We start from the raw sequence: 14,465 nt of genomic DNA, 5'->3' as shown, positions 1-14,465 counted from the left end.
CAATGTGATGTTTGATTGACAGTTCCTCCACCCTCTCTCCTCCCCAAACTTCTTGATGGTATCCCACCAGGCATTGCTGCAAAAAAAAAAAAAGCAATCCAAGTGGGCCTCCTATAGCAGCACTTCCTCCATTCAATGCTCTTGCCAGGAAACTCTGTAGCCAGTGGGAAAAGTCAACTCAATGGAAAACTCCATAGAGCCCTCCACATGACACGCAACACAACGGTTGTGCAAGAACTCTCCTCTGCACAGCGTGGATATTCTGCGTGGAGTGTTTTCTAAAGAAACTCCACTGTGGGGTGGTGTTTCCCCACCAGACAACACGTTTCTCAACGGTGGTATAAAAACTCCACTGTAGAGTTCTAAAACCACCATTGAGGGACATGTTGTTTGAACTGAGCCGATGTATCTTGGGGCTTAATTTGATAAGGGATGACCAGGGAGAAACGTTGAGCATCCTTTCAGTGTGAATGTTGCATGCATAACTGAGCACAAGGACTGGAGGCTAATTAAATGTGCCAGATCTACATAGGCAGCCCTGGACAGGTAATTGACCCCCTCATGTTGTAGATGGGAATGTTAATGTGAAATATTTTGTTTCTCTTTTTAGAAATCTAATATATGGGACAAGCTTCCCCACCACCCCAAAGAACTTTGCCCATGGTATTTATCCTCAAAGTTTTTTCTGGTGCCACACACCAGTTTGCTGTCCAACTGATTCCTGATCTATTTGTGCCATAGAACTTAATGGCCTGAGCCCTTTAACCTGTAACCTTGCACTGCTAGAAGTCAGAAAACCTAAGTCTCTTTCTCTCTCTCTCTCTCCAGCCCTATTCAGGTGTTTGGATTTCAATGCATGAATAGGAGACAGGGATATGCATAGGGATGTCTGAGAAATCCACAATGGAATCAAATGAATTTGGATTTTTGTGTATCTGAGTTGTGGATTCTGCAGCAGACCAGTTTTCCCTTTGTCAGGAGGAATCTGTGGATTTGGGGACTATTTTCCTAACCTTCAGGAATTTTCTACAAAATTTGCACATTGGCGCACATGCGAATTTGCGCAAATTTGGAAGCTGAAAAAAAGATCTGATACCGTTGCTCTGACAACAGAATGAAAGGTGCCTGACAATCCCCAAAACATAGATGAAAGGGTTCTTACATAATCCATACATCCTTAGACATGCCTTCTGCCCCTTCCCCTTTCACCTCTGACCAAGGTGGTGAAACGAAACTGTGACCACATTTGGCTAGACCTGGTACTGTGCTCGATGTAATTGGGAACTCTGGACAATCAGGATTACCAATCATCCCCAATCTTTGAAGTCTGAACCCCTAAATCCAAATGTGTAGGCAAACACCTTCATAGTTCTATCTTCTCTTTATCCAACATCTCAAGTGCACAGAGGAGAACACTTTGCTCTGAATATATGGCTTAATAAAAACTTGGCGATGTCACATTTGAACAAATCAGTGAAGACTAAGTAAGCTGTCTCTGATATTTACTGGTTCACATCTCAAGAGTCCAGAATGGTACAGTTATGTCATGCACTGAAAAAAGAAAGAAAGAAAAGAAACATGGCTGGAAGGCATTTAAGAAAGAATAGGTTACTGAAAGTAAAATATCATAGGAGGATTTTTAAAAAATAAAAATAAAAATAAGGAACCTTGAATGGAATGATCCAAAATAGAATTTGCTGAAACAGTTAGCTTAGAGATATTGAATGGAATATAGAAATTTGATAGCCTAATATGGGACAAGCCGCTGGGCCTTAACAGATGAAGCTGGAAACTCTAAAGAACTCCCCCCTCTTTTTTTTAACCTTTAGAAAGACTGATGCGCTTTGAGCCCTAAGACAGTATAAGCCTTTCTGCACTTCAGAGGGTTTAGAATTTACATTACACTCCACCAGTAGTGAAGGCTTCCTGCCTTGGTTGCCATTGGCTGAGCTGCCGTGATGTCACTAAGGCCATAGCTAGACAGGGTGATATCCCGGGGCGATCCCTTGGATCGTCCCTGTGCATCCACATGATGCACAGGGGATCCCAGGAGCAGGGAGGGATGATCCCTCCCTTTCCCAGGGATCTTGCCTTACCCTTTGAGCCAGCTTTTTCCATGGTCTCGGGCTGATGGAATGTGTGTGTGGGCATCGCAGTTTGTCCTGGCTCCTCGCGGTTACTCGTGAGGTGGGGGGAGCAGGAAAAAATATTTAAAATAAAAACCTGACATTTTGCGCATGAGCGTTCGTGCGCTCTTCTCTAACAACAACAACAAAAACCAAAATGGCGGGCGTGACATCCTCTCCCTCTGAGGCCGTCGTGCGCCATGTGTAAACAGAGGGGGAGATCTCGCGATAAAAATATTGCGAGATCCTCGCCCCTCCGTTGCGCTAGACCTGGTAGGTCTAGCTGAGGCCTGAGGCTTTCTTCAAGTAGAGGGGCCTAGGACTTGAGAAGGCAGGGTTCTGAGGAGGCAGTGGGCCAATTGAAGGAGGACCGGGGAAGTGGGAAGGGCTAGAAATACAGTAAAAAGGTTATTAAGTAGCACTAGCATAAGGAACAGATAATGCCCATCTTAAAACAGATGCACTGGCTCCCAGTCCAGCCCCAGACCCAGTTTAAAGTGCTTGTTTTTTCCCTAGGAAACTGGTGCACCAGCTAATGCTACTGGTTTTGCACTGGAGTAGTTTACGCTAATGCCACATAACTTATGTTAGCGGTGGTGCCCTGTTGGATACTGCCCAATATTCAAAATGGGGCCGTGGAAGGAGGTGGTAGAAATGTGGTGGCAGAAATGATAGACTATCACTAATATTGGTGGGCGGATTGTAGTTATCAAAGTTCCCTGGCATAAGACACTGTCTGCATGTCACAGACTAGTGTTTCATGCACAGGGCTATGCTAGTAGTTGGTAAGCAGCAGTACAAAGTGACTTTGCTTTTACAGAAGGAACATCCAATCAACTTGTTTTTACATGGGGAACATTCATTCAACTCCCACCTGGGGTCCAAAATGGTTTGTCCAGAGTCTTATTGGTTCACTCTACCACCACATCATCATCATCATCATCATCATCATCATCTGTTACTTGCCTCTCCCTCTGGATCGAGGCGGGGTACAACATAAATGTAAACACCATAAATTACATATAACTAATTAAAACATTTGAAACTAATACATTATTAAAAGCAGCACATTATTAAAAAAAAGGCATCTTAAAATTCAACTGGGTAGGCCTGCCAGAAGAGACCAGTCTTTATGGCTTTCTAAAATTCCAGAAGACTGTTAAGTTGATGAATCTCTCCCAGCAGACCATTCCACAATATGGGAGTGGCAGCAGAGAAGGTCCTCTGGGTAATACCTGTCAGCCTTGTTTTTGTTGGCTGGAGTAAATTCTTCCAAAAGGACCTGAGTGTGCAGGATGGATTGTACGGGAGAAGGCGATCCCGCAGGTAGCCTGGACCCAAACCATGTAGGGCTTTAAAGGTGATAACCAATACTTTGTATTTCGCCTGGAAACTAATTGGCAGCCAGTGAAGAGATTTTAAAACTGGTGTGATGTGGTCGCCCCTAGGTGTACCGGTGACCAGCCTGGCTACCATATTTTGAACTAGCTGAAGTTTCTGGACTAGGCACAAAGGTAGACCTCTGTAGAGCGCATTGAAGTAGAGCCTCGAAGTTACCAATGCGTGCACTACTGTCTTTAGGTCTTCTGACTCTAGGAAGGAGCACAGCTGGTGTATCAGCTGAAGCTGATAGTAGGCACTCCTGGCTGTCACATCTATCTGGACTGTCATTTGGAGCGACAGATCCAGAAGCACCCCCAAGCTGCGAACACAGTCTTTCAGGGGGAGTGTAACCCCTTCCAGAACTGGTTGACACACCTCCAAACCCAGGTTATGACCTTTGACAGCAAGCACCTCTGTCTTGTCTGGATTCAGCTTCAGTTTGTTTTTCCTCATCCAGCCCATTACCGCCTCCAAGCATTCATTCTGAATAAAGTGTAGAACAGCTCTGCGTAATTAAAGCATTCCATAGACAATTTATTATGAGTCAACTACACATTTTTTTCCTGCAGTGAGACAGATGCGTTTCCAATTTTATAACATATTATTTCATGGTACCTGAAAATGTGTAGACAGGTTCTTCCTAGTGGCTTTGGATTTTGGGATAATTGCTACAATCTCTTAAACTGAGCACGTAATGCAGATAAATCAAGCCATGTCTGTTTTTTAAAATAACAATAACAATAACAACAACAATAATGTGTTTTTCTGTTCTAAGGGCATCTTTAACTATAAGGAACAAGCCATCCTCTTGTTGTTATGTCAGGAATAAGACAAACAATAATGGAGAGCGTCTCTATTTCAAATTCATTTCTATAATCCATGCAGGGTTCATAATAACGTTTTAGTGCGTCAGCTGCCACAGGGTCTCTGTTGCTACCTCCGGAGACTTTGCGCAGGCCATACTGAATGGGAAGCAAGTTCCCCCTCTCTTCTCTGCCCTGTTTACAAGGCTTGCGAGGGAGATAAGTATCTCGAGCCACCAAGGAAATAGCTTTTGTAGAGATGAGAAACAAAATTGAAATTGTACATCATATATGCCTCTCGGCACACAAGTTTGGATGGCAGAGGTGCTTATGCTGAGCGCCGGGTAAAAGTGCTGCATAATATGTTTTTGTGAGCTCCGGAAGGTATTATTATTATTATTATTATTATTATTATTATTATTATTATTATTATTTGTAATGGCCTGTTCAAATTCCAGACACGTTTGGGAGAAGTTGGGGTTTCCCTCCTGTTCTTGCAAAGACATCAGATGAACCCAGCGATAAATAAATAGTGTCCTTACAAAGGGGAAAGGAAAAATAAAAGTGTTAAAGCAGTGAGGTCTGCAGCCATGAATCAAAGAAGAGACGTGAGTGGGAGAGAACTGGAACACTGTTGTTTTGACTCTAAATAGTTCCCACTGACCGGTTAAGAAAACAAACAAACAGCAACACATCAGGGAGAGGGAGTAGTCCAGTGGTACAGGTGATCACCTGCATCTCCAGGTAAGGCTGGCAAAACTCCTGCCTGAAATCTTGGAGATCCACTGCCAGTCAGTGTTGACAATACTGAGCTAATACTGAGACTGCAGGACACGGAATAATGGGCTCAAGTTAAAGGAAGCCAGATTCCAGCTGGACATCAGGAAAAACTTCCTGACTATTAGAGCAGTACGACAATGGAATCAGTTACCTAGGGAGGTTGTGGGCTCTCCCACACTAGAGGCCTTCAAGAGGCAGCTGGACAAGCATCTGTCAGGGATGCTTTAGGGTGGATTCCTGCATTGAGCAGGGGGTTGGAGTCGATGGCCTTGTAGGCCCCTTCCAACTCTGCTATTCTATGATTCTATGATTCTATAAATGGACCTATGGTCTGACTCAGTACTAGGCAACTTCCAACATTCCAATGGTGGTTTCTGTGCCTAGCTGTGACTTCCTGGTGCATTCATACTGTTGTTCAGATGCAGCAAGGGAGTTCATTGTATCGAAGCAGGCTTCCATATGTGCACAGCTGATGGAGTGAGGCAAGACCCAATGGTAGAGGCCATGCTTTAAATGGAGACAGGCTAAGGCCGTAGCTAGACCTAAGGTTTATCCCTTTGGTCTAGCTATGGCCCTCGTGAACAGAATTGCTGCACTAGATAGACTCTTGGTCTGATCCAACATTGCTCTTATGTCATGATGCACCTTGACTTAGGGGAAAGGGCAGGGCAATTGATACCTTTTGATCTCAAAATGCAAAATGTCCTGGGCTGGCTCTGCAATGCAAGTTTATTTTTAAAAACATCAAACTTTGAGCTGTACCAAGTGAAAACAAAACCCTTCCTATTGTAGCGAAATCTGTATATACAGGAGGGGGAGAAAAATCGCCTCCCACCAATGAGGCTTTTCAAAAACCAGAGGACTTTTCTTCTGCTGCTCACCGCCTTCCTTCTTTCAGGCTCAATAAGACTGTGAAACACGGAGTGTGGAGACAGATCAGGTGAGGTTATCTGCAGGAGACATTCAGGCTTTGCGTTCAACGTGACATGATCTGATATTCCGTATGTTTCTTTGCATTGCTATTGCCAGTGGTTACACAGCTATCAGAAGTAAAGCTCAGTATCAGTTTATGTCTTGAGATACATACATACATACATATCTATCTATCTATCTATCTATCTATCTATCTATCTATCTTTTGGGCAAGAAATGTTGAATAAGGAATGAATCATTATGCAGAAGTCCTTGTGTCATAGGACTGGACATGCAAACCCTTCCAATATCTCCTTAAAACAGTTTTGCAAGATGAGGAGTAAACAGTATGGTGTTGAAAGGGAATTTTTTATGATGGGTGAAATCTCTGTGTTTTTCAGTTGCCGGTGCAGACTAGCAAGTTAAATGCTTTTGCTGTTTTGGTTAGAAAAATAATCCTCAACCCAGAGAGGTGTATTTATTCATTTATTTGCTTTTAAAACCATTCATTCATCATTTTGTTGTTGTTTATTCGTTCAGTCGTTTCCGACTCTTCGTGACTTCATGGACCAGCCCACGCCAGAGCTTTCTGTCGGCTGTCGCCACCCCTAGCTCCCCCAAGGTCAAGTCTGTCACCTCCAGAATATCATCCATCCATCTTGCCCTTGGTCGGCCCCTCTTCCTTTTGCCTTCCACTTTCCCTAGCATCAGCCTCTTCTCCAGGGTATCCTGTCTTCTCATTATGTGGCCAAAGTACTTCAGTTTTGCCTTTAATACCATTCCCTCAAGTGAGCAGTCTGGCTTTATTTCCTGGAGTATGGACTGGTTTGATCTTCTTGAAGTCCACGGCACTCTCAGAATTTTCCTCCAACACCATTCATCATATCGGTGTAAAAAGATGAAGTACTGCATTTTTAAAGCTTCCTTATTTTTATCTCTTACCACCTGATCCTAAACAAGTTTACTTTCTGTTAAATCTGCTTAGAATTCCAGCCGAAGGCTGCAATCCTATGTACAATTACTTGGAAGTCCCACTGAATGAAGATTGACATGCTTCCATGTAAACAGGCTTAGCACAGTGTGGGCAATGAGTGGCCCTCCAGATGTTTTGGCCTACAACTCCCATGGTTCCTCAGCATTGGCTATGTTGGTTAGGGCTGGTGGGAGTTGTAAGTCAAAACATCTGGAGGGCCACCAAGTTGTCCACTCCTGGCATAGGATAAGACAATCGGCTAAAGGGGTATTGTTATGGAGGATATGGCCATCAAGGGCAACTAGTCCTGGTAGCTGTACACTAACTCCAAGTACAGAGGCAGCATGCTGAGGGACAACAGGACTGGTGGTGCTCAGAAGATCTATTGTGCTCATGTCCTGCTTGTGGAATTCCCAGAGGCATCTGGTTGACCACTGTGAGAAACAGGATATTGATCCAGAGAGGACTCTTCTTATGTAACAAGTACTGTGAGTATGGGTGTATGGCTAATGAAGAGTTCTGGGGTTTCAAAGGTTTCCTCCCTACATCAATGACAATTGATTTTATTTCACCTAGAACCATATGTAGCAGTGTGATTCCCACTTGACAGAAAGGTTATGACAAGGGAGTGTTGCTTCACTCTCTGATGACCTATGCTATGGATCACAACCACCATTCTTCACCAGCGGAGGCTGCCACATTTCTAGGGGGGCTTTCAAAGAACTAACTGCGCTTTCAGTAATTTCCTCCCGACTAACATAAACTTCTATACCCATCACCAAGCTCAAAGTTCTATGTGTATTTCATGTCTATTAAGGGCCTGCAAAGTACACAATATTCAATCTGCATCCTGATTTGGCAGTTCAGAAGAGAGCCCAATTTTGTTTGGACTAATTTGGAGATCACCCCCCTCCCTTTAACTTGGAACTGAATCCAAAAATTGATTCAGAAATCCAAATCTCCATGCCTCCCACTGACTATCATTGGAAACCAACTCCCTCCCACTTTTTGTCAGAATTGGATGAAATTTGCAGACACAGTGAGCCTGTCAACCTTAAAGCAAATAGGGGCAGGGGGGTCTATGTTATATGCCTTTGCATTTTGCTTTTTTTTTTTTAAAGTAACTGCCATTAACTTGTTTATTTCTTGATCAAATTGGATGACATTTACAGATCAAGCCTGCTAGGGAGTTATGATAATTAAAAACAGTTGATTAAAAAAAAAAACCCAACACAATTCTGCTCAGTTCACACCAAGGCCTTAGCTAGACCTAAGGTTTATCCCAGGGTCGTCCCTGCCTGCTCCTGGGATCCCCTGTGTGTCATTTACATGAACAGGGATGACCCCGCGACGATCCCGGGATAAACCTTAGGTCTAGCTAAGGCCCAAGTTGACGCTAATGTGCCACAGGTAGAGATGTTAAATACTTTGTTAAATACTTCCCATTTGAGTTTCCCAGACCCTTGTTTGTTCAGGCCCATTTTGTTCCATCATCTGCTTGTTGATAAGATCGGATTTTTCTCAATTTTATCAACTTTTGTTCATGTTGGAAAGGATACAGTGGAGTCAATGTCCACTTTCTAAAATGCGCATTTGTGCAAATACGCACATCCCCCCCCCCCCAATCCACATTTTTGTGCTTTACTCTGTGGGTGAAAATGTACATTTTTGGTGAGTGCTTTTTTTTTTTTTAAATGTATTTTTGTTTAACTAAATTTGTGTGCAATTCCAGAAAGTTAAAGAATGGTCCAGAATTGTGCTGAGTCCAAGCAACTTGGAAAAAGCTGGTTTGCTACAAAATCCATGAGATGGATTTTTAAAAATCTAAACTCATTTGAATCCGTTCCAGATTTTTCTGACTGCTCTAGCCATAGGACAGGGGTGGATGATGGATGTGGAGCATATGGTGGCAGAAGCAGAAGGACATGAATATCCAGCCAAGCGAGAACCCAATGTTACCCACTCCCAGGTTACACAACCTCCACCAGCCTTCTTTTAACATTCCTGCTCCTGGGAAAGAAATGCAATATATTGCTTCAACATCCCTTTCCCAAAGAACTGGGATTGGATAAAACCATTCCGTGTGATTAGAAGCTAGGGCTGCCAGTCACAAAACTACACCCTCTCCTCTTGTTTCCCTCTCCCCACCTTGGTGTTTGTTTTATATGGAGGACATGGGGAGAAATGTATTAATATTTGGAGACACACGGTCTGTGTCTCTTGTCCTTCCAAATCACAAATCTTCACAAGTACATAGTTCATAGAATCACGGAACCGTGATTCAGATTTGGATTCGATCTGCGCCAGAGAAGCCTCGCTTCGATTAAGACACCTTCCGAATCATTCTGAATGAGCCCAATTCCGTCTGGGAGTCAGGAGTCATCCGAATCCAAGGCACACTCCTAAGGTCTCATGCAGAAATGTGTGGGCTTAATAAGACCATCATTTTAAACCTTTAGCCTATTTATAATGAACACTTCCTTTAAAAAAAATGATAATTTCCCCCTACAGTTACCCCTTGTTGTATAAGGATCTCCTTTGCAATGGGTCAACATACATTGTAATAAGACAGGCTGATGTTAAACAGAGCTCTTTATACAACATCACTTGCCCTTGAACCACTCTGCCATGCTCATAGCCATAGTATCTAGAAGAGGACATTTTCAGGGTTCCACAAGCATGATAAGGGAAACAGTGATCTTGGAAAATCCACCATGGGTGTGCAGGGCAGCAAGGGTCAGGTGGGAGGAGTTTGGAGCACTATTGCGTCAACCAGCACTGAGCTTTTCCAATGCCAGCATTTTTCCTATCCTAAAAAAGGTTTCATGCTTCAAGTGGAAGGTATCATGCCACACATGTTAAAAACAAAGTTGGGGGAAATAAATAAATCATTGCTCTAGGTGTGGCATTGCATGCACTGACCTCACCCTGGCTACACAGTTGAATGGAACATAGAATCATAGAATCATAGAATAGCAGAGTTGGAAGGGGCCTACAAGGCCATCGGGTCCAACCCCCTGCTCAATGCAGGAATTCACCCTAAAGCATCCCCGACAGATGCTTGTCCAGCTGCCTCTTGAAGGCCTCTAGTGTTAGGGTGACCATATGAAAAGGAGGACAGGGCTCCTGTATCTTTAATAGTTGCATAGAAAAGGGAATTTCAGCAGGTGTCATTTGTATATATGGAGAACCTGGTGAAATTTCCTCTTCATCACCACAGTTAAAGCTGTAGGAGCTATACTAGAGTGACCAGATTTAAAAGAGGAAAGGGCACCTGCAGCTTTAACTGTTGTGATGAAGAGGGAATTTCCCCAGATTCCCCATATATACAAGTGACACCTGCTGAAATTCCCTTTTCAATACAACTGTTAAAGATACAGGAGCCCTGTCCTCCTTTTCATATGGTCACCCTATCTAGTGTGGGAGAGCCCACAACCTCCCTAGGTAACTGATTCCATTGTCGCACTGCTCTAACAGTCAGGAAGTTTTTCCTGATGTCCAGCTGGAATCTGGCTTCCTTTAACGAGTCCATTATTCCGTGTCCTGCACTCTGGGAGGATCGAGAAGAGATCCTGGCCCTCCTCTGTGTGACAACCTTTTAAGTATTTGAAGAGTGCTATCATGTCTCCCTTCAATCTTCTCTTCTCCAGGCTAAACATGCCCAGTTCTTTCAGTCTCTCTTCATAGGGCTTTGTTTCCAGACTCCTGATCATCCTGGTTGCCCTCCTCTGAACACGCTCCAGCTTGTCTGCATCCTTCTTGAATTGTGGAGCCCAGAACTGGACTCAATATTCTAGATGAGGCCTAACTAGGGCCAAATAGAGAGGAACCAGTACCTCACACGATTTGGAAGCTATACTTCTATTAATGCAGCCGAAAATAGCATTTGCCTTTCTTGCAGCCATATCGCACTGTTGGATCATATTCAGCTTGCAATCTACAACAATTCCAAGATCCTTCTCGTTTGTAGTATTGGTGAGCCAAGTATCCCCCATCTTGTAACTGTGCCTTTGATTTCTATTTCCTAAATGTAGATATTCCTTAACCACACAAACTCGACCAACTCTTCTATAGGCCCAATCTCCCCAGAGACCATGGGAGGGGGTACGTACCCTCACAACTGTTACCAAGCCTTCATTGGTAATGGGGTCGGTCCTGATGGTGAAATGACCGGAAGGGTCTCCACTGATGATCCGATAAACAGCATTCCAGTTGGGCGAGTGAGGCTGATCTCTGTCCATCACCGTCAAATTAGCAACCACGACTTCCACTCGGTTTTCTGGGACCTCACCAGAATACTGGAAACAGAAAAGAAAGTTCTGTTAGAATTGTGCAAGATCTTCATAGAACTGACGACCAACTTGGATGGCACAGAAATTGCATGAGCACATACCAGTGTGAACTTTTGGATACCATGTACTTAGAATGTGTCCACTGCATTGTTTCTGCTCTACATGTTCATCTGATTGTACACCCAGAGGGTTCTGTACAGACAACCAGGTGAATGCACGGAACTCAAGAATGGCAAAGGCAGGTGAATTCCCAGTCCCACCTTCTCACCCACATTCACTGGTTGTCTGAAAAGGGCTAGGGATTCTAGGAGTTGAAACTAGGAACTTATCACCTTGGTATGAGGTCTGTTATGGCTTGACCCATCACACGTTGATTCCGACATGGAGGTATACAAATACAACCAATTGACATGTATAAGTATTGGTCTTGGGCATAGAGATGAGGTGCACCATGGAGAAATTGTAGTTCACACTTAAAACAAGGAGGGATATTTGCTATCAAACACAGACTGAACTTGAACAAAAGAATATGAGCTTCACTACAAAAGATACAAGATTATCTAATAACTTAAATATAGACTGAGGAATTTGGTTAAATTAACTGAATTATATTTGGAATCGCAGCTAAGTATAAAAACAGAAAGTAGACAGAGAAGGAGATAATGGTTGCCAAATAATGGAGTAGAGAGGGTGCTAAGTATTTGCTAGGCTGAATTGGAGACCCAGGTCATAGCTAGATGGGGCGATATCCCAGGGCGATCCTTGGGATTGTCCCTGTGCATCCACATGACGCACAGAGGGTCCTGGGAGCAGGGAGGGATGTTCCCTCCCTTTCCCTGGGATCTCCCCCTACCCTTTAAGCGTGCTTTTTCCGTGGTCTCAGGATGATCCCGAGACCGCAGACTGTGTGGGTGTGCATCGCTGTTTGTCCCAGCAACTTGCGAGTAACTGTGAGAAGCCGGGAACCGCACATGGGGCACAGAGCTCCTCAGGAGCTCTGCGCCCATCGGGGGTGGGGTGGGGGGAGTGGGGAAATTTATTTATTTTTTTAAAAAACTCACAGCTCGGCACTCATGTGCTCCTTCTTCATTAAAAAAAGAAACAAAATGGCGGGCACGATGTCCTCTTCCTCTTGGACATCACACGCCACGTGTAAACAGAGGGGGGCGAACTCACGATTGTAATATTGTGAGATCCTCACCCCTCCGTCGCGCTAGACCCGTAGGTCTAGCTGAGGCCCCAAATGCAATGAGGGACTTGGGGTATTGTGACACAGGTTGGGCCATGTGAGGGTTTGAACCAAGAAATGATGGAGAAAAATTGGAAAGTGAGACAAAGATGAAGATGCTAATATTATTTACCTATTCCAGAAAAGAAGGGATATGAGAGGAGGCTTGACATGCTGGAGGTTTCTGGTCCAGGTTTAGGGGTTGTCCTCTTGCCAGGGGCATTGCCAGGCCTGGGGCCATAGGTTCCTGGCCCTGAATCTGTTTCCCAGGACCCCAGATATATTCTACAGAGCCCTGAATATCCATTGGTGCCAATGAACATTTCCCCCCCTCTCACCTTAATTGCCATGCCAAAGACAATTTTCAATGGGGCGCATTTGCAGCCTCCTCCCCCGCAATCTTTCCCCACAATTAAACTTCGGGGAAAAAATCCCATTGTGTTGGGATGATCTGAATCAGGGTGAAAACCAGTTGAAGAACTTACTTTATTTGAGATATCCTTGAGTAGGGTGACCATATTTGGGAAACCAAAAAAGAGGACACCTAGTGTGTGTGTGGGGAAGCAGCTTTCTGAGTCCTGCAGAAAGTACATTATTCCCCCGCCACCTTTAAGAACCCGATTGGAGTGGAGGAGGGGAAAGGATTTCATTCTGCACCACCACCATCCATTCCAATTGGGGCCTTTTCTATAATGTCCACGAATGACCCACTTTCCCCTTTAAGACCTCAATTGGAGCTCGGGGTGGGGGAATGATGTGCCTCAAGAAAGCATGTCATTCCCTCCTGCCATGCTAATGGCAGCCTTAAAGGGGAAGGTGTGTCATTCCAGGACATTATTGAAAATTATAGAAAATCCCCCCTGACACTATGGAAAGAACAAAAACCAGGACAAATCCGGGGAAATCCTGACAGTTGGTCACCCTATCCTTGAGATATTCATTGGCTGCCATTGCCTCCAGTGAAATATCCTAGCAATGATTTCTACATTTGTACGTAGAGATATAAATTAGCCTATGCAGATTTTATAGAATCATAGAATCATAGAATAGCAGAGTTGGAAGGGGCCTACAAGGCCATCGAGTCCAACCCCTGCTCAATGCAGGAATCCACCCTAAAGCATCCCTGACAGATGGTTGTCCAGCTGCCTCTTGAATGCTTCTAGTGTGGGAGAGCCCACAACCTCCCTAGGTAACTGATTCTATTGTCGTGCTGCTTTAACAGTCAGGAGGTTTTTCCTGATGTCCAGCTGGAATCTGGCTTCCTTTAACTTGAGCCCGTTATTCCGTGTCCTGCACTCTGGGAGGATCGAGAAGAGATCCTGGCCCTCCTCTGTGTGACAACCTTTTAAGTATTTGAAGAGTTCTATCATGTCTCCCCTCAATCTTCTCTTCTCCAGGCTAAACATGCCCAGTTCTTTCAGTCTCTCTTCATAGGGCTTTGTTTCCAGACCCTTGATCATCCTGGTTGCCCTCCTCTGAACACGCTCCAGCTTGTCTGCGTCCTTCTTGAATTGTGGAGCCCAGAACTGGATGCAATACTCTAGATAAGGCCTAACCAGGGCCAAATAGAGAGGAACCAGTACCTCATGTGATTTAGAAGCTATACTTCTATTAATGCAGCCCAATGTGGATTTGTGTCCTATATGGGCCTGGGTCCCAAATCTTCTAAGTGCCCAGAAATGCCCCTGCCTTCTGCAATGGAAAACTGGGCCAAGCAATGCCCTTGCAGGTCCTTCTAACTCCTGCTGGAGGACAAGACTGTGCATTCCCTAATACCCCTGATGAAACCAATTTCAAAATAATAAACATGGATACAGGGACGGAAACTAAGGGTGAAGGGGAGGAGAGAAGACCTGACCCACAGTATTCGTGTAGGGTGACCATATGGAAAGGAGGACTGGGCTCCTGTAACTTTAACAATTGAACGGAAATGGGAATTTCAGCAGGTTTCATTTGAATGCATGCAGC

The 14,465-nt window shown here is 44.3% G+C and overlaps 1 protein-coding gene across 1 annotated transcript in view; it reads right to left on the bottom strand.

The window, feature by feature from the left end:
* Nucleotides 1-14,465, bottom strand: part of CDH4 (cadherin 4) — a 1,028,403-nt gene that overhangs the window by 45,628 nt on the left and 968,310 nt on the right. The window contains exon 9 of the mRNA XM_063146852.1: nt 11,090-11,275. Coding sequence (XP_063002922.1) covers nt 11,090-11,275 — 186 coding nt within the window. The remainder of the gene's footprint in view (nt 1-11,089; nt 11,276-14,465) is intronic.

The sequence above is a fragment of the Elgaria multicarinata genome, chromosome 1 (assembly GCF_023053635.1).
Source record: "Elgaria multicarinata webbii isolate HBS135686 ecotype San Diego chromosome 1, rElgMul1.1.pri, whole genome shotgun sequence".
Taxonomy (NCBI): domain Eukaryota; kingdom Metazoa; phylum Chordata; class Lepidosauria; order Squamata; family Anguidae; genus Elgaria; species Elgaria multicarinata.
This window is presented reverse-complemented; position numbering and strand designations above follow the sequence as displayed.